Source organism: Penicillium manginii (genome assembly GCF_028828005.1).
Source record: "Penicillium manginii strain IBT 31320 chromosome Unknown utg000007l:1.0-2284322.0:1.0-2285126.0, whole genome shotgun sequence".
In the NCBI taxonomy this organism is placed as follows: Eukaryota; Fungi; Ascomycota; class Eurotiomycetes; order Eurotiales; family Aspergillaceae; genus Penicillium; species Penicillium manginii.
Genome location: NW_026643108.1, coordinates 2,249,875 through 2,269,665, shown reverse-complemented (window position 1 = coordinate 2,269,665; position 19,791 = coordinate 2,249,875). Strand labels below are relative to the sequence as shown.

Sequence of the window (19,791 nt, the reverse complement as noted above, 5' to 3'; positions counted from 1 at the left end):
AAGTTTTGTGTGGGTCTAAAACCAAAAGGTGGGTCTTCCCGGTCGCACCCCAACAAAATTATTTTAGGGTTTTAGGTGATTTAGGGTTAGCTCGTACGACTGCTATAGTAGACTACAGTGTCTAAGAAGAAAACTGGGTATAAATCTTATACACACTTAGAACTTCTGAAATTCTGAGGTTAATCGTACGAAGGAAATTGCTTGCAGTCTACCCTAGAAAAAGTGGTTGCAGTCTACCCTGTGGGGCGAATTCTGCCCATACTTAAGAACTTCTGACCGCCATGCAGTCAGGTAGACTGCACCAGGTCCCTTGGGTTAGGGCTAAGCTCTTCGCCCACCTCCAGGTTTCTATTATAGTCTTGAATGTAGAAGCGATTTGAACGAAATTTACTACCTGCTTAGTGGCCATCTAGAGAAGCCTTTCAGACGGAAATCTCATAAACACGAGGAGCTTGGTCAAATTTTTCCCCGATTTTCTATGAATGCTATGCCACCCTTGAAAAAGTGGATACTGATGCGACCAGTCTTTGGTGAAACGACAGCTGCAGGTGATTAAAACACAGTACATCTAAAGTTCTTCAAGTATCTGGATCCACCTTTTCAAAAATCGCTCCATCTCTTTCTTTGGGATTCGAATACTGTTGAAAACCAAACACAGGGTAAGTTTGTTTTTCCAAGAGTGAGAACGTGCAGAACTGTTTGATCCATTAGTTCAATTGAATGTAACATTGATACCCTTGGGAATATTTACACCTTGGCCATGCTTTGATTTGTCGCAACCTGAAAGGTCTCCAAAATGAATCTGAGACCACATTCTCCTGGCTCTGAATATGAATGACTGAGATGCCTTTCTCCGGGTGGGTCAGAAACATAGTACGGAGATGTCTGCGGGCGGCTGGGACTAGTTTTGACAGGGCTTTGATCGCATGACTCTGTTAGTTGAGTTCGAAGTTGCCCTGAGCTAAACTACACACCTTAATTTGCCAATTTCCTCCAGTACTCGGCCAATTATCTCATCCGATATTAGTGCCAAACCCTTTGACTTTGAAACTGCAGTATATTGAGTATTTATGTGGGCAGCAACCTTCCAGAACTGACTGGTATCCATGTTACTGCTAAACAGGCGGCAAGGAATGTCTATAACTTCACTAACAATAGCATTGAATGGGTATCGATTTCTATCGCCAAATGGTTGTTTCATTCGGCCATTATTGCGAAGGTCGATGGCTGCGAGGCTTGTATACTTTTCGGTGTATGTCGGTGGTGATTCGGCAAAATCATAGACAGCCTTAAATAACGCGGCCTGCAAAAGCGCTGTCAGCTTGACATAGTGCTTTCGGCATCTATCAAGAAGATCGGGAAGAAAGCTGTCGCTGTCGAAAGTATGCGTCAAGAAAGAAGAGCCTTGGTTCTCCTTCATCGCAGTAAGAATATCAGGTCGGTACAGGGGAAGACCAATGTCCGGCTACAGATGAGAAGTTAGGTTCGTAAAATGAGAAGAAAAAAGAAAATGCAGACGATGACCCACAGAAAATAGTCCGCTCATGAACTTGTCCAGGTCTCTTTGACATACTCTCGATTTCAGGGATACCATTTCTACTTCCGTAGAGATATCAATAGCTGCGGGTAGAAGCCGATCATTTTCTTGGCCCCAGTAGATCGATTCTATAGTTGAGCCTCCAGCCATAAGCGCTAAAAACGAATCGAGGATGCTACGCAAGCCAGACCCATCAACCAGTGCATGGTGAATATGAATGAGCACATCGAAAGCAACGACGTTCTGGCTTGCGCCTTTGCGTGTAGGGACAATATAGACAAAACAGCAGTCGCCATCTTCAGAAGGTAAAGAAGCCTCTTGGGTCAGTTTCTCGCGCAACGAGACCCAGTTGTCGTGGTCCTTGACCAAATGCACTGTTCTCTCAGCCCAGGCCTCTACATCATCCGCCGAGCCACAGCTGTAGGTCATCTGATTATCATCAATAATTCGACAAGCCACGGTGGGATAAGTCCAGCGAGTCCCCTGAAATGCCAATTTGGCTCTTTCTTCGAGATCGATATCCGAAAGACATAATCTACTTGTGTCCAATAGACCCTGAATTGACACCTGAGCACCGATGTAGGGGCAGTTTTGACCGTAGAATAAGTTATTCAGAATCACAAACATGCGTTCTAGATTGGTCAAAGGTCTATTGTACGTAAGCCCTCCATCGCAAGTTTCCCAGCCGTACAGTGCTTCGGTTGCTGCCGCCAAGGCCATAATAGATGCGGAATTCTATAGTGTCTCAACGTTTCGAAATCTAACTTGAGATTCAATCTTCTGTATGATAGCAATGGAGCGAGACGTCTGCATAGATAAATATATATACTTGTCAATACTGTGCTATCGGGCCATCAAGAACCATTTGAGATACCGGCGTAAGCTCCAGAGGAATCGATCCAGAACAGGCTCAAAGCGTAGACGGTGCCAAGTTTTTTACCGGTTGGTGGGTTCTATCGTCATATACTGGGACTGATTGGCGTGTGTTTATGCCGGGAAAGCCGCCCGGCGGTCCTAAGAGCCAGGACCAAAGACCTGCATTGACCAGTCGGGTATGGTCAAGTGGTTAGTCTTCGAGGTTTTTTCTTAGGCCTAAATAGCGCTAAGGCTAGTGCCACTAAGGCAATCGGCATCATATCCAAATGTAGACAATGCCAAGAGAGGCAATGCATAGAGATTTCATACATCATAAACTATAATCCCTGAGTATTAGTGTACCAACTAAAATAATCGGCACTATTTGTAAATGTACATAAAGCCAAAAGGACCAACACGTACTATAATAAGCTATATTTAGCACTTTTCTCCTGGTTCTCTCAGTAAATCAGACATAGGTTTGATAGTGTAATGTTCGGATGTAATTAGTCAGCTTAATCTCTTTTAGATGTTGGTTGAGGACGAGTCACCAATCAGCAAGACTTTGTGGTTTCACAATGACAATAGAATGAAAGGAGGAAGAGATGTTGCTGCTAAAATATTGAAGGCTACGTAAGCACAACGCCAAATACGTCAATTGGAATCTTAGAGGCCAATACTATATTCGGTATGTATCGTCCCATTTTTGCGCTTTGTTACGTGTCCCCTTGTGTTACTATAGCTTCTCATGATTAAGCAATATTCTTAGTGAATTATCTCGCAAAATATTTCTCAAATTTTCAGGATCACATTTATGGTAGCTAAAGCGATATTTGCTATTATTCGCACTAAGGTAGGATGAAGTGGAGTGAATGTTGATGACCTGTGGGGTCCGTGCAGAATCAACCTTGGCATTTTACTATCTTGGCAATAGTGCTTACATATGATTTTGTAGTCCATCAGTAAGATCTCTTTCACGCTGCTCGGGTGGAGAAGAATGGATCTTGGCATTTCCCTGAACAAAAAGCCAGGAAGAGATTAACTTTTTCGATGAGTTCTTGGCCCTTCCACACCAGAATAGGATCGAAATATGCAAGCAAGCAATTACGTCTATGCATAACATGGACTTCCGGCGTAAATTTGACTAGCTTTGGAACACGTTTATCTTAGTAAGCCACTTGCGAATCTAATATAAACGATTAGCCTGCTAGATCCATTTACTTTCAATTCTACGCATTTGCATCAGGATACCTACATACTCAAGGTTCGAGATAAAATACTCGATATATCATCAAGTTTCAGCGGATATGGTGATTAGAGTCGCATTATTAGGGGCAGGGCATTTTATCCAAGATGGTATGAACTCCTACTCGAAGCCTCTCAAAGATATGCTTCTTAATGATCTCCATACAGAGCACCTTCCCGCAGTCAAAAGCTGCTCGAAAATGAGTCTCAAGGCAATATTCTCGCGCTCCGAGAGTTCAGCAGTGGCCTTGGCCAGTCTTGAAGGCGTAGATGCATACTGGTCGTCACCAATAGCTCCATCACGTTCCCTCGAAGCCCTTCTTGCACGGGACGACATCGACGCGGTTATTATTGCTTTGCCCATCATGATCCAGCCAGATGTGATTAGGCAGGCAATTGAAGCCGGAAAGCATGTTCTGAGCGAAAAGCCAATCGCCAGTAATGTTGACGACGCCCTTAGCTTGATGGTGTGGTACCACGCTGCCGATAGGAAGGAGGTCTGGAGTGTGGGGGAAAACTTCCGCTTCATGGACACAATGGTTCTAGCAGCAAATAACCTCCGCGCTCTGAATGGCCGCCTACTGAGCTTTTCATTGAGCTTCTATCATATGATGAGAGAAGATGATAAATTTTATAACACAGATTGGTACGTTTCACAATCAGGGAATTGTTTGTCAGATCTCAAGTCGATAGTATCCGTCGACAATGTGTGACCAAATACTAAAATCACTTGCTAGGCGCAAAAACCCGCTCCATCAGGGTGGATTTGTTCTCGATGGAGGTATTCATTTCGTAGCCGCATTACGTCTACTTCTTGCTGCAGCTGGAGACGAGATATCTACCATAGCGGCCATCACATCACTCTCCCAGCCAAGACTCGCACCTTTAGATACTCTAAGTGCAGTCGTCGCGACCAAGGGAGGTGGTTGCGGTACAATCAGTATGAGTTTCGGAGTCGATACCTGTCCGAAAAACTTGGAGATCCTCATGGTGACGGAAAATGGTACAGTGTCTGTTGCCTTTGACACTGTCAAGGTTACAACTATAGAACTTGCTCAACAAAAGACTCATGAGCTCTCTTCTACATTCGATATGGGAGTCAAGAATGAGGTAGAAGCCTTCGCGTCGGGCTTGATCAATGGAGTCTCAAATGAGCAGCAGTCTATTGACCAGGCCTTTGAGGATCTCAAGCTCATGGATCGTATGCTTAGATCTGCCGGAGAGAAAATAACTTGGTAGCCTTGCTCAATACAGTATACCCGCAGATAGTCTCAAGGCTTTTCACCATCAGATTCATAATGCAAGCTCTCTCTTGTGGCTGACTGTATTGAAGTAATTTGTGCAAAGGCTCGGAGAGTGGCCACAAAGCCAACAATGTTACACCAATAGCTCATGTTGTATCTCAAGCATAGCTCCTACAGCAGCCAACTTCATTAAGACAAATACTCTTCTGGTATCAATGTTCTACACAAAGAATCATCGGAACCTCGTAGGATGATTAAGAGAGATCGTAATTAGACTTGGGCTCCAAGCACTTTATAAGAGCTAGTCTATAGGAATGTTTCCACTTCTTTTTCTAAAACATCCCACAGCCTCGTTCCGGAACCACGCTCCGCCCAACCCTGCCCCACGCTTGAGTTCAACTTCCCTATGCGGCCCCATGGTATGAGATAAGCGCCATTATTTGCAAAAGAAACCTTAGGCGAAAAGCCCGCAGCGAGCTCTGTTATGGCTCCATAATACGGCGGGTATAGCAAGAACGAAAGATATTTGCTCGCTCCTGTCCGTGCATGCCGATTAAGGTCGCTCTTCAGGTGACCAGGATTGACCGACTTGTTTAAGTAAGCATTGTCCTCGACATTCGTGACTTTGTTTCTTACCACACTGATTATTTTATCTTTCGCCAGCCGGGCCGCATTCTCAAGCGCCAAGATTGAACACCCTGCTTTGCTCTGCCCGTACTTCACCATGCTCGAAGCATGTTCCTTTTCATAGCTGATATCGCTCCAGTTAATTCCATCTGGCTTTGGGCTAAAGAAGCTGTGGCTATCACTGCCGACCCATATTGTACGGACACTGCCGCTCGGTAACCTGGGATCCTTGGCAGTAGTAACCAACATTGGCGTCAAAAGAATATTGAGGAGAAAGTGGGCGATAACGTTGGTGCCCCACTGCTGTTCATGGCCTTGTGTCGTTTTCACACCCGCGGGGGGGATTCATAACTCCTGCATTGTACCAGACGCTGTGAAGAGTGGTCTCCATCTCCATGAATTCAGCAACGGCTGGCTTTATTGTCGATAGGTCGGAAAGATCTGCGTAAAGAAACACAAGGTCGCCTTTGGGTACATGTTCAGAGTTCGGCTTCTTGACTGCGTCTATCTTTCCCTGAGCAGACGCTCGGGATCGGCCTAGAATGTACACTCTGCCATTCTTTTTAAACAGCAGCTTTGCCAATTCCCAGCCGACACCGCCTGTAGCACCAGTAATAAGATAGACCTTGTCAATGCTCTATATTAGAGTCTCATTCCGTTATTGTCACCAAGGATGACATACCTTTCCAGAGAGATCTGGAACGTTGTTCTCTGTAAATTTGGGCTTTGGAGGTTTGAAATCCGAGATAATTTGTCCAAGGCTCATTTTATTAGGACAAGGCGAAATTTTTAGGGAATCTGTGAAGAGAAGCGTAGTATGGGCCTAAACAAGATGGGCCGATACACCAGGCAGGTTACGAAACAGCTTCTGGTTCCATTATTATAACTTGCCATCTACTTCACCCGCGTATTTATACCCCGTTATACTCTCTCGCCGGACAGGTATATTCTAACCAAAAATCCCATCATGTGCGGCTATTTGACTAAAAGCAGACCGCAATCATCTGGTTGCGTCAGGGGTTAGTGGAGATAAGGCAAGCTGCTGTGAATCGAACCCACATCTGCATATGCTTCAGCTCGCTTGAGTTCGATTGGTTGGAACAAGAAACTTTTTGGATGGAGCCACCTGCGAGGGAGACCTTGGCACAAGCCTAACTGGGATTAGATCCCAATCGACCCGGGGGCAAAGCGGGGCTATCCATGCAACCCATTTCGAAGGAACAGTTGTCTTTCATTTCATTATCTTGGCCACACCGACGAATAGCAATTGTTGGCCCACTTCACACATATTGATAAATAGAGAAGTCGGGCGTGTAAAGTACGGATAAGAAACGGAAGTGGGCCTTTGCGGTTCTAGAACCAGACCTGACCTGGAAAAATGCGACTTCTGCCGAACGTATCGTTTAGAGATTTCCCATCTTCCAACATATATAAATCTATGAAATTCCCAGGTTTTTCTTACTTCCATTCTAGAAACCTAAAAAAAGCCGCACTCAGCCGCAGACTCTCTTGGGACCTTCTCTCAAATTCAAAACATGTTATCCACAACGAAGACGGCAGATTTGGCAAAAGATTCGTCAGCATACTGGCGTATCCCATCTCGCAACTTCCGAACCTCGGCACGCCTACATCTCCAGCACTTTCTGTTCCAGAACACTCTTGACAATATACTCCTTAGTAGTCATATTAAAGAGTCTCTTTCAACCAAATCTACAATCAGAGTTGCCGACCTTGGGTGTGGTAATGGTGTCTGGCTAACAGATTTACATCGTAGCCTATCATCGGCCGTGCCTGATGCGATGCTCCAGCTCCACGGCTTTGACATCAATCCAACAAACTTCCCAGCGGCCGAATTTCTGCCAAAGTCGGTAGTATTGAGTACTGTTGATGTGCTCGAAATGCCATTACCGGCGGAGCTGCTGGGCACTTTTGATGTTGTGCATCTACGAGCATTCGTGAGCATTATACGCAACTGTGATCTTACCCCAATTTTGACCACTGCCATTTCTCTCCTGAAGCCTGGTGGCTGGATACAATGGGAAGAGACACGCGCCGACAATTTTATGACCATATCGCCGTCTCCAGATCTGCCTAAGTCCGCATGTGATGGTATAATTCACACTCTTCGTGAAAGTGGCAAGTCACAAGGCCTCGATTTTAGCTTTCTGGACTCTCTAGACAGGTACCTGATAAAGCAAGGCTTTGAAGAGGTTCAGTTACAACAGGTCAATAAACGGAATGCTGACTTGAAGGCATGGACAGAAGACTATCTGATGGTGGTAAGTAATTGTTAATACCAACAACTTTCCCCCTCAATATTCTAGAAGCCGGATTATTCCTTGTCAAGCTTCTACGAGCTTAGAGCAGCAATTGTTAACTGTTCACCACAGTGGGAGGAACTGGCGGAGATGCTTCCAACTCTCGACCAAATACCACAAGCAGGATTGACCAAAGAAGTATTTTCGGACCTATTTGCAAGGGCTGTAAAAGAAACAGAAGCTGGCGTGGTAGTACACCAAGCAAAAATAATTATTGTGGTCGGAAAAAAGCCTCTTCAACGGATTATTAGTCTATAAATGTATGATTTGACCTTTTGCTTCTTAGAAAGCTTTGTTTGAATTTAAATATGACCAAGCTAAACCCCACGATTGAATGAACATGAGCAATTCTGCGGTTAGGCTAGGTGCAGCATGGCTCAATTTTTGTATACTTGGGATTGATTTTTTTTTCAAAAAATTGGAGGAACCGCTCATCATCAGTGAGTAGATAAAATATGACTGCTTTTATGCCGCCCCCTGTAGCAATAACGTACGGATTTATTTGATAGATGTTGACGCATACATGTTCAATAATCGCCGGCTCGATAATAAATCCAATCTTTGAAGGCATGTTCTGGCTCTACTAGTTTCTGGGCATCACTGCCATCATAGTTGGCGGCCAACTCATGATCGTCTACATTGGTGGTGCGGCCTTCGGTGTGACCCGAATCGGTGGCATTCTCTGGGCCAATTTGCATGATATGCGCCCTTGGTTGCCTCCCATGTGCCGTCAACCTGTTTATAATTCAGGAGCGAGGTTCTACTTAACGCAATAGTCGGCGCAATGACGTTTATCCTGCTTCTGTTATTCAAGGGTTTCAACGCCTTTCTTCGCGGCATGAAGGATTTTTGTTGCCATTGAAACGATATACACACCGGGCCTTCTCTCGGCAAAATACAGAAATTGATGATTACACGACTCATGAGCTATCTAGTGCGCGAATTACCGATAAAAACAAATCTACATTCACGGCACCGATTGGCCCATTATTCCTTGGCATATATCATTAGTATTCATAGCATCCAACGATAGCATTGATATCAACGACCACAGGCTCCCGGATGTCAGGGTGAGATATAAGCCATTATTTCACCCAGGCCTTGTGCGTTTGTAGGCATTCATGGCTCTGATTAGCTTATATCTCTTTGCAGCGGTGCCCAGTTTCACAAATCCACTTAGTTTCCGGGAATTCGATATGGGTATTGCTGACGGGCTATCCAATTACGGTAGGTGGAATGGTAAGCTCGTGCTCCCAGGAGTTCATAGTCAAATTTGGACCTATCATTTCTACTGAGATTTTTGGCACATGTGGGTTGTTCATCGCACTGATTGGCTCACTATTTCTTGGTAAATATGATTCTATTAGTAGAATCCAATGATCGCATCAATATTTACGACCCACAGGCTCCTGGAATCCAAGGCCAAGTATAACCAATCATTTCAAAGAAGACTGTCAGCGCATCGAGTGGTATTTTACCACTAGCAAGCGATTGATTACCCAGGAACCCACATTTCTTTGTGTTTTGTATGGTAAATTGGTTCAACTAGCAACCTCGGTGTAATAACCACCGAGTATACGCACATACGGGGGGTATTTCAACCTGCCCTCGATCGCATGCTTATTTCGATTCAATCAATCAATCATTTTATCCTGAATTGGTTCCGCTTGATCTCATTCGTCCTGAATGCATACTAGTCCATACGCTTTTAGCAAGTGCTGATAAGAGATTACCATGGCATACGGCAGAAACGGAAATGGAAATGTCAAAGTTTAACTGTGAAAGTTTAACTTACGTCGGATACCTTGCTCGTTGCTGGGCTTAGCGAGCCAGAGTTAGTGTCAGACCCCGAGATTCTTGACCGGATTGAACGGCTTGACGAGCTTTTTGATCTGCTACTATGTAATTTCGGCCTACTGGCACGTGGCTTAGTGCGACTTCGGAAAAGTCTAGGATCGTTGGCCATTTCGGGACTATCTTCGTTCGTTGGACAGCTATTGAGAGTAGACAGTAAGATAATATAGAAAAGGGCGGAAAGCTCTGGGATGCCTTTTTATAAAGGTTTAGGTGGGGCCTAGGACAGCAAGTGTGAAATATTGTGAAACGCAGTATATTGTCCGTAGAGATGATTTTGATGGTACTAACATCAATATTATGAGTGAGCCTACGGATTAGGCTCTGCGGGGCGTAAGTGGAGGTACAGAAAATTAAAATGATCGTTGTTTAGTTGTGGAGGATACATATGATAGCCCACCAGTATAGAAGTTTTAATTATAATCTACTACTACGTGCTCCTACTCTATAATCTGCCTTGAATGTTCTGAATTAAAACGCCTCACTTTGAGACTAGATCTATTGCTTGGCTTTCTTCAACCAGTAATCTTCCTCGGTGACAAGGCTAGGTCGATATGGCCTTTGAAACATATGTAGACCCAAGGGAGCGCGAATACAGTTTGAAGCCACTATGAAACCATCACTGTTATCTTTAAAGCTAAGCTAAGAAAGTTGATATGAAGGCGCAACTAAACTAGTTTCCTCAGCAACTATAAACGGATATTCTACCTATGGATATCTGGTCTGCAGGGCCCCAGAACCTTATAATGACTTTCTCACTAAGTACAATGGACCGATAGGGGCAGTCAATCATTGAATTGTGAGGTACTGCGGTGTAGGTTTTGGGATAAGATTGCTTGGCACGACCAATAGGCCATTATCTAAACTCTTAGGTGGATTAAGTAGAATCTACGATGGCCTGGGCACAATTTAATTTCTTAGAATGATGCACAGGGTAACATCCAGATGGTTACAACGTGAGTTATTTGGACTGTGTAGAAATGGCACCTGAAGCCTACTGATCAGTTATGAAAATGCTAGATTTTAGCACTGGGCAATAATGTCCGACGAGATCAAGGAGAACTAACTCCCTCGGTCAAAGTGGATATATGCCCGCCAATATTCCATAGTGGATTATGCTGGGGACACGTTTCTTAAGATTGTGTCGTATATTTAGTAGTACTAATTCCTCGGAGAATTCACAGGGTGTAGTCTAATGTCATTGAGGTTACATGTACTGGATACTGATTCAATGGGTAAATCGAATCCACAACGCAACTGAATCATGATCATAGGCCGGTTCTCTTTACCTATTAATTCAAATTTTTATATCATCGAACTTATTATTGCTATTGAAACACTACTTTGCCTCCAGCTGTTTTCAGCATATAGAATTGGGGAACCCGACAAAAGCCGAGATTGGAGTGCCAGACTCTGTCTTCTGCTGGAACCATGGTTGCCGCACCCTTGCTCGCCCAACCCCGTTTTTCTCCACTACTAGACAGTGCAGATCTTAGCACATAGTGGGCTTTTACATGGTGCAGAGGAAAGAACCTTTTTCAGGAATAGCATGAGTGATGCTGAGTGGTGGAAAATACTGCGATTGAAAAACATTGAATCTCTGACAATGCTCGCGGATGTAAACAAGGCCCACGAACTAATAGAAAGAAAGGCCTCATTTTTAGACTATTAATAGGAGTGACTACGGTAAAAAAGACCATTCGAAGTTTTCCTGGATCGTAGATGTTAGGTACTGATAGAGGTTTGTACGCTTACCCTGATTCTGTCTCCAATGATGTTTATTCTAGTCAGTCGACTCACAATCAATATCAGTTTCAGCTGAGTACCAGGATTCTGTGCCCGAAAGTTCCCAGATACCATAGGGCAGGATGAGTGAATTGATAGTGATCATAGACTTGAATACTTGCACAATGGAAGGTTGAGCCGTTGTCTCCCAGAAACGAACCCATTGTTCTCGACCAGTAGATTCCGTGTCCTTCTAGAGCTTCCCTGATACTACAAAAGTAACCAAGGATTCACCGTCATGAATATTCATGCCATCCAGTATCGTCATTGCTTCGCCGGTACCATTTCTTGATCTTATTATCTCATCCCGAAGAGAATTACTTTCCAGCATAATGGCTTTCATTTGCCGGCGAAGGCTGTTAACCACAGAGCAAAGGCCTTTTCCATCGCAAAGCAATTCGTGCAACTGCGCACTTGTGTGATTGCAATGTACAGTACTTGCTGATCCTCAATTGCGCTTTCAAGCATGTGGATCTTGGCCGTAAATTAGATGCATAAACTGATTGAGTCACTAACCTGCCAGTCATTGTTGATCAGTCTATAGAATCTCCGTACAGTACATATCGACCAACAGAAATTAACCCTACCCCACCTCATCCCCAATCTAACATCCACCATCTACCTTGTGCCAGGGACGGTAGACGCGCTTCAACTGCCGAGGATAGGATGTTCAACACCTGGAGAAGCGCCTGCAAGCATGTCTACTAACCAATCACTAAACCATAAGGACCCGCTATGATGTTGACACCTGAGATGACATATACTGATAGGAATCCTGTATGGGCTTCAAGGACGCACAGAATGAGCTAGAGTATGTAGTTTTAGATCAGTGATAGTTGCCATTTCGGTTCAGTCACCGGGAGTTGATGAATTGTGTGTGTAGAGTTATCAGACACAAGAACTGTACTGTAAGTCTCTTTAAAAAAGATATTCTATACTGTAAACAAGACGCATCTGTAAGTATCGATTTATGGTTTACGTTTAGGCTGGTATTTCATCAACTAGTTTGTAATTTTTCATGACGACATCTCTTTTAAGTGCGTACATTCGGCGGTGGCTCACTTCTTGAAGACGCAATGGGGGCCTCTTGAATACCTGTCGTGGCATAACAGCAGCTCTAACGCCATTATTAACTTGGCTCCGTAATTCGTGACCTCTGAACTCCTGTGATACTCAATCAAAATCCGAAACGACCCTTCTTTCGTCTGAGCCTCGCTACGGAGTCGAAACAAGGTTAGATTTCAACCAAAGATGTATGGATATTGTTCAAGATTGATGACCTCTGTACTGTATCAAGGGGACTCTTTTGGCATCTAATAATTCTACTATGATAATCTCAACTTAGTGTATCACTCAGACGTAATCATATTCACAGAGTTCTAGCCAGCATATACATAATGTTAGAAAGATGACATTGTCGAGGTGGCTGGATTGTTCAACAAAGGCAGTAGTACACCTTCAAGAAAGATTGTCTGAATTGAAAAAATTCCTTCCCCGAGTAGTTGGGTTATGAACAACTACTCCGTGCTCCACTTCGGAGAGGCATAACCCTGCGCTGTCCCTTACGAGGCATTGTGCTCTTCTCCCACTATAATGCCAGTAAAACATAGCTGCCGGCCGACCAGGTGCTATAATTTCGGCAAATTGCGGGATAGTTCTGTCTTGATTTCCATCAACCTCACAAGCAGCCGGTAACTATTGCATCTTTTTGGGCTTCGCAATGGAGGCCAACAAGGCGCTTCAGTCTACTAAGGTTCGGTATCCGTTGTCTAGTAGAAAACATGTCTAAAAACCTCTAGGTTTCTAGGCTCGGAAACTGTTAGCCTTCGCACCCCATCGAGCTCTGAAACATGGAAAATCCATCGAAAGCTGTTAGTGTTGAATGCAAAGCTTTAGAATCTGCTTTTTCTCACGACGTACCTCTGAACAGTACACATTCAACGAAAGAACCCATGATACTGTTGCACGTTTCATCGAATGGGCATACCGGTCAGCTATCGCATGATGGAATCTTTAAACCCAGCCAATAAACCTTCTTGGAATATCAAATTGTCAAAATATCGTTCTCGATGCTCGCGCTGACGAGTATTATGCCTATGAAGACTAGTGGAAAAGGGGAAGCATGCACGAGATCAAGCTCTCATTTCTTCAATACTATAGCAATATCACGCTCTCGTGACATTCGCCAACTTCAAATTTGCTTAGTGCAACAGGAATTGATTCTGAAGATGCTGCCGGATCCTTGGGTTTAACCAGCCTATCCTAAATTTACACATTAATTGATTCGGCGATGCACCTTTGTAGTTATCTAATCTAATACTTTCAAGTAGACTTATGTGGAAATGACACAAAGCCGAAAGCGAAAACTCCAGTAAACATTAAATCAACCACAGAACATTTGATTATCTAAACTAATCCCGAATATGATTTTGGTCTTTACACGTATTAGTTCATCCGTTCGGTAAAAAGGCTTGTCGTACTCAAAGACCGCTTGTCGAGTAGCTTTTGGGTATCTAAATTCGCCCAATATCCAAGATTAGTGAAATTTTGGAATACGGATTCACTGATATCTAAATCTGTGATACTGCACCCCAGGCATTTATCAACAACCCGAACATCAATCACCTGTTCGTTGTAGGCATGCTTAGTGTTTGCACGTCTGAAGGGCACCAACCTGAGTGCTCGATCTTGAGGTAGCTGAGGACTCGATTGGGAATCCTAAAATTCGTCGATTTGATGTATATTATGGAGATAGTTTTTTGTTGTGTCAGTCATTATGGTGATATCTGGCAGTCTGCTAACATGGATAATGAGTCTGCTAACATGGATAATGAACTTTTCAAGACGTAATCAATAACAAAAGAAAATGATTGCGTGCTTGCTCAGAGTAAATACAGTAACCGGGTGCTCTTTTTCGCTCTAGAAAGTTGATTGGCGGTGATTTCTTACCCCTCACAGATACAGATATGAGTGCTAGTCATTCCCTACCAAAGCAGTACCAGTGGAAGTAGTATATTTGAGGATCGTCTGTATCATCTGATCTGGATTCAGAGGCTTTGACAGGTAGCAGTCCATTCCCGCCTCAATACATCTCTCGCGGTCGCCAAACATAGCATGGGCGGTGAGAGCAATAATCGGCATGCGTGGCAGATTGAACGAGTGTTCATGCTCCCGAATTTTGGCGGTGGACTCAAACCCACCCATGACTGGCATTTGAATATCCATCAAGACCGCATCGAATTTCCTTTCTTTGACTTGCACGAAGGCATCCAGGCCATTATCGACCACAGTTACATAGTGATTGTGCTTCTCAAGGATTTTGAGAGCTACTTTCTGGTTGACCTCGTTGTCCTCGGCCAGCAGGATTGATAAAGAATATGTCTGGCCTTTGGTGATTCGGGACGGCCGGCTCTCGAACGCGGGAAGTATGCCATTCCCAAGGTCGATCAAATGACAGGGATTTGTCACATATGAGGTGATGCACAAATCTAGTGCCGCCTTCATGCTTACTGATATCGCAGGTCCTATTTGGACGGCAGGAACCGATTTAAAGTCATCCAAGGCTCTTAAACCAATTAAGGTCTCCATAACCTCAAAAATGACAACTTCAGCTTGCAGAACTTCTCTCATTTGGAAGTGGTCAGCACTGATCTGCGCCAGTACGCGGATGGTGGGACTCTTAATGGGAAGAAGCTTGAGTTCCGCTAATATGTGGCATATCTGTTCCGAACGATCCTCGTTACAGCCCTCAATAAGAAGAAGGACTCCGTGGCCTTGGTAAGGCATTAACCGCTGGGACATAGCTTCAGGAGACAAACCTCCTCGCTTAACGGTGCATGTAAAATGGAAGGTGCTGCCTGAACCCACATCTGATGTGACCCATATATCGCCATCCATGAGGTTCGCTAGTCTCTTTGATATTGACAGGCCAAGGCCTGTGCCACCGAACCTTCGGGTCGTTGAACCGTCGGCTTGCTGAAACTTGTCAAAAACCAAGTCGAGCTTGCTATGATGTATACCAATTCCGGTATCTGAAACAGTGAACTCAAGGCGACATTCATCAAAATCACCTTCTCTTGGCTCCTGTTGCTTCACAGTAAGTTGGATCTCTCCATGCTCGGTGAATTTGATGGCGTTCCCGATCAGGTTCAGAATGATTTGTCGGAGGCGGAAAGAATCTCCGACAATGAAGTCAGGCACAGAGTTGTCAACCATGTAGGTGAGACTTAGTGCCTTTTCATTGGCTTCAACCCCAAGAGCCTTCAGAGCGTTAAAGACTATATTGCCAAGACTGAAAGGAATATCTTCAATAACGACATGGTTTGCTTCAATCTTTGAGATATCAAGGATGTCATCGATGATAGTGAGCAGGCTATTCCCAAGGCCGTGCACAACATTTAACATCTCTCTTGCGCCTGGTTGAAGATCGTCTGTGTCAAGAGTCAACTGCGTCATACCAATGATACCATTCATTGGCGTTCGGATCTCATGGCTCATATTAGCAAGGAATTCCGATTTGCTTCTGTTAGCGAGTTCGGCTGCTTCTCTTGCCGCAGTGTTGCGCTGAATACTCTCGCGTAGATTCGAGACCATCTTGTTAATCTTTTGCTTGAGCTCGTCCATCTCCCCAGATGCACTGACTGTGATCAATTTGCTGAAATCTCCGTCCGTGGCTGCATTTGTGATCTCTCCGAATGCACGAACCTGGGAAGTCAAATTGTCGGCCATGATATTGACATCCTCGGTGATCTCTTTCCATCGACCGCCCATGCCGGCGATGCTAGCCTGCCCTCCCATTCTTCCCTCCACGCCAACATCACGTGCGACCCGCTTGAGTTCTTGAGCGAACTGGTCCAGTTGATGTACCATATCATTGATTGTTTCTTTCAATGTCAAAATCTCCCCCCGGGCATGGACCACTATCTTCTTGCTTAAATCCCCTCTAGCAATACCCTGAGTAACTTCTGATATCGCTCGGACTTGGGAAGTCAGGTTCTGAGCCATTGTATTCACGTTGTCTGTCAATGTCTTCCACTCGCCCTCGACATTGGCGACAACAGCCTGGCCGCCGAGTGTCCCGTCAATTCCGACTTCACGTGCAACTTTGCTGACCTCAAATGCAAATTGGTTCAGGCGATCAACCATGTCATTTATCGTATGCTTCAGGTCCGCAATTTCCCCTTTGACATTAGCAGTCACCTTTTTCGTAAGATTACCCCTGGCCACAGCCGTGGTAACATCTGCTATCTCTCGCACCTGGGTGGTAAGGTTCATTGCCATCCCGTTGACATTCTCTGTCAAGTTCTTCCAAACCCCTTCAACATCGTGAACTGTCGCCTGACCCCCGAGAACGCCATCTGTGCCAACCTCTTTCGCTATCTTCGTGACTTCCTGCGCGAATTGTCGGAGTTGGTCGACCATCGAGTTGATAATTTCTTTCAGAGCAAGTATTTCGCCTTTGCATTCAGCTTGAACCTTCTGTGTGAGGTCTCCGGTTGCGACTGCAGTTGTTACCGTGGCGATATCACGAACTTGTGTTGTCAAGTTATTCGCCATGGCATTGACATTGACAGTGAGCTCCTTCCATATTCCCTGCATGCCGTAGATTTGTGCTTGTCCACCAAGGACGCCTTCAGATCCAACATCTCGCGCAACACGATTGACCTCCATGGCAAATGTACGAAGTTGGTCCACCATCGTGTTAATGGTCTGCTGGAGATTGAAAATCTCGCCTTTGGCAGGCCGTTCAATTTTCTGACTCAGGTCGCCGTGAGCGACCGCTGTAGTAACAAGGGCGATCTCACGGACTTGGTCTGTGAGATTGGATGCCATGACATTTACGTTATCGGTGAGCTCCTTCCAAACGCCATGTACCCCGACGATCTGCGCCTGACCGCCCAGTATACCGTCTGTGCCCACCTCTCGTGCCACTCGGGAGACCTCGCTCGCGAATACCTGCAACTGGTCCATCATTGTGTTGATCGTAACTTTGAAAGTCGTAATGTCAGGATTCATCTCGAGTGGATGGATCTGAACTCTCGTGGAAAGGTCTCCATCCGCGACTTGAGTAATGATTCCTCCGATTTCCTTGAGCGCCTTTTGGAAAGCTTCATTCGTCTGCTGGCGCTTTTGCACCTCTTGCTCCATACCCTGGAGGTGATAGAAACGACGGATCAGTGATGGAAGTAGGTGCTCCAGTTCCGTCCTTGGCTTGCTTTGTGGCCCTGGCAGTCTCCATAATGCATTGTCTCGCAGGATCTTGGAAAAGTCAGCTCGGAGGAACGAACAAGCCTTGAATTCAGACTTGCCAATGTTTGATTGCCTTCAATAAGTTCTTGGAGAACTGCGGCTACCGCAGAAAGCGTCTCGTCTTTTGAGGACATCGTCACTTGGGGATGACCGGGCCGCGAATCTTCGATGAAATCAACCATGATCTTGGTTATGTATAGCGGGAGTCAATCTCTCCGCACAGAGATAAAATCCAGTGATGAGACTAAGTCGAATGCTAATTCTTATGGCTTTCAACTAGCAAATACCACGTCCTCTTATAATCTAGGCCAGAGAGACGTCTCTTTGAGCGAATGAGACGCGGTTCAATAGATGCACTGGGAAGGTGATACACTCAGGTGGGCCCTTCACCTTTTTTACGTTTTTCGTAGCATCACTTGTAAGGGAGGCCTGATGTTGTTCCGTGGCTACAGTATTCCCCATTTTGACACTTGATGTGTCTTTCTCCAGTGTGGTGCGTCTGCATCGCCTCTGCAAATTACGACAAATAGGCTTTGAGAATTGTGGGAGCAGTCGACCTAGAAGCACGCCACGCGCCCATCAGGCAAATTTTGCCGAGCCATCACCGCCGAAGCTTAATTTCGCACTAGAGAGAATTTCTTGGAACAGAAATGTACGTCCAATCAGGTCCATGGGTAGTTGTCTGAATTGTTATGCCTGTACCCATACAAACCTGTATGGGTGTGAACATGACTAATCTCGGCTAGTCTATAAACAGCAAACTAATACACATCCTGACAATACTGAATCTCCACCGATACTGACAGAATTCGAATTTTCTGTCAACCCCTCGCATTTTATCGGACGCTGTGGACAAGCGAAGGATATTGTTATGATACTGGTGGAGTGAACGATTCTTTTACAACCATTAGTCCTACGTAACGCTGAACTTTTGATAAATTTCCAGTCTCATTTAGACTTTATGAGGAAGGAATGCTAACAGTGATTTCATGGAACCTTGATTACGGTTGACAGGTCATACTGTTACACCGAGTATCCTTGAAGTTTGGTGTCGCGTAAAAGACCTAGAATGATTGGTCTAGGTGAGAAGGAGTATGAAGTGCCTTACTGTTTACTGTCTCCTCCCCCCCCAGCGATGATGCTGTTCAGGACCTCTCCGTATTAATTCATCGACCCTTTGTCAACAGTGAACTACTCTAAGCTATTTGTTAGTCAGGTCGGTCCGCTCCAACAGCCAGGCAGCGGATCACACCTTCTCGAGAAGCAGCGAAAAACCCACGTAAAATCTGCAACCGCATTCACCTCTTCCTCCCCCGTTATTCAACCTGTAAGCCGAGGTGGACTCGTTCGGAGATGTCTCAAACTTAGGGCAATGCTCCAGCATGATGGCATGCAGACGAGACCTGTCTACTAATAGATTCTATGACTGATGCACCGTGTATGGTGCTACTGCACACGAATGTCTGGTCCGCTCATCCACTATGCAATTGCCACATCCGCATAGCTATATTGCTATTTCGAGGAAACGGCATGTCTACGCATCGACAATTAAGCTCTGCTTGCCAGTCGTCCTACGGCACAGAGCCGAAAATTAAACGGAAAGACGCATCAACAGGTAGACAAAGGCTCCCAGGATACCTTCCCTGCAGTAGGGATACAGCCGTATTTTCTGATCAGTCTATCTCAATCACCTGCCAATCGATCGCGAAGTCAACAGTGTTCCGGCGACAAGGCGCACTCAGCGACAGGGGCTGGAAAAGCTCCGGAGAGCGAACGACGGTAGGAAAAAAAAACCGTGTAGGCCGAAAAAATGGATGTTGGCACGCGGTCTGACGCAGTTACACACACACACACACACACAATTCATTAACTAACGCCCGGCGGCTGAACCGAAAGGGCAATGTCATCTCAGATGTCAATATCTTAGCGGATCCTTGTGGGTTAGTATTTAGTGAGTAGACTTGCTTGAAGGCGCTTCTCCAAGTGTTCAACATCCTATCCTCGGCAGTTGAAGCGCGTCTACTGTCTCTGGCACAAGGTAGTTGGTGGGGCTTAGATTGGGGATGGGGTGGGGTAG

At 45.1% G+C, this 19,791-nt stretch overlaps 5 protein-coding genes across 5 annotated transcripts; 2 read left to right on the top strand and 3 right to left on the bottom strand.

Annotated features, from left to right (window-relative positions):
* Positions 1-961: 961 nt before the first annotated feature.
* Positions 962-2,257, bottom strand: N7533_010630 (uncharacterized protein; the record flags this gene model as incomplete). Its single annotated transcript, XM_057107280.1, has 2 exons — positions 962-1,465; positions 1,574-2,257. 2 exons carry the CDS (start codon positions 2,255-2,257, stop codon positions 962-964), a joined length of 1,188 nt encoding a protein of 395 aa, XP_056956497.1.
* Positions 2,258-3,699: 1,442 nt separating this feature from the next.
* N7533_010629 (Gfo/Idh/MocA family protein) lies at positions 3,700-4,876 on the top strand (the record flags this gene model as incomplete). The annotated part of the gene is made up of 2 exons (XM_057107279.1): positions 3,700-4,283; positions 4,375-4,876. 2 exons carry the CDS (start codon positions 3,700-3,702, stop codon positions 4,874-4,876), a joined length of 1,086 nt encoding a protein of 361 aa, XP_056956496.1.
* Positions 4,877-5,187: 311 nt separating this feature from the next.
* On the bottom strand, positions 5,188-6,274 carry N7533_010628 (uncharacterized protein; the record flags this gene model as incomplete). The annotated part of the gene is made up of 3 exons (XM_057107278.1): positions 5,188-5,728; positions 5,841-6,145; positions 6,191-6,274. 3 exons carry the CDS (start codon positions 6,272-6,274, stop codon positions 5,188-5,190), a joined length of 930 nt encoding a protein of 309 aa, XP_056956495.1.
* Positions 6,275-7,043: 769 nt separating this feature from the next.
* N7533_010627 (class I SAM-dependent methyltransferase) lies at positions 7,044-8,602 on the top strand (the record flags this gene model as incomplete). Its single annotated transcript, XM_057107277.1, has 3 exons — positions 7,044-7,787; positions 7,899-8,015; positions 8,414-8,602. 3 exons carry the CDS (start codon positions 7,044-7,046, stop codon positions 8,600-8,602), a joined length of 1,050 nt encoding a protein of 349 aa, XP_056956494.1.
* Positions 8,603-14,438: 5,836 nt separating this feature from the next.
* N7533_010626 (HAMP domain protein) lies at positions 14,439-17,612 on the bottom strand (the record flags this gene model as incomplete). The annotated part of the gene is made up of 1 exon (XM_057107276.1): positions 14,439-17,612. The coding sequence occupies one exon, from the start codon at positions 17,610-17,612 to the stop codon at positions 14,439-14,441; it is 3,174 nt and encodes a 1,057-aa protein (XP_056956493.1).
* Between the last annotated feature and the right edge of the window lie 2,179 nt (positions 17,613-19,791).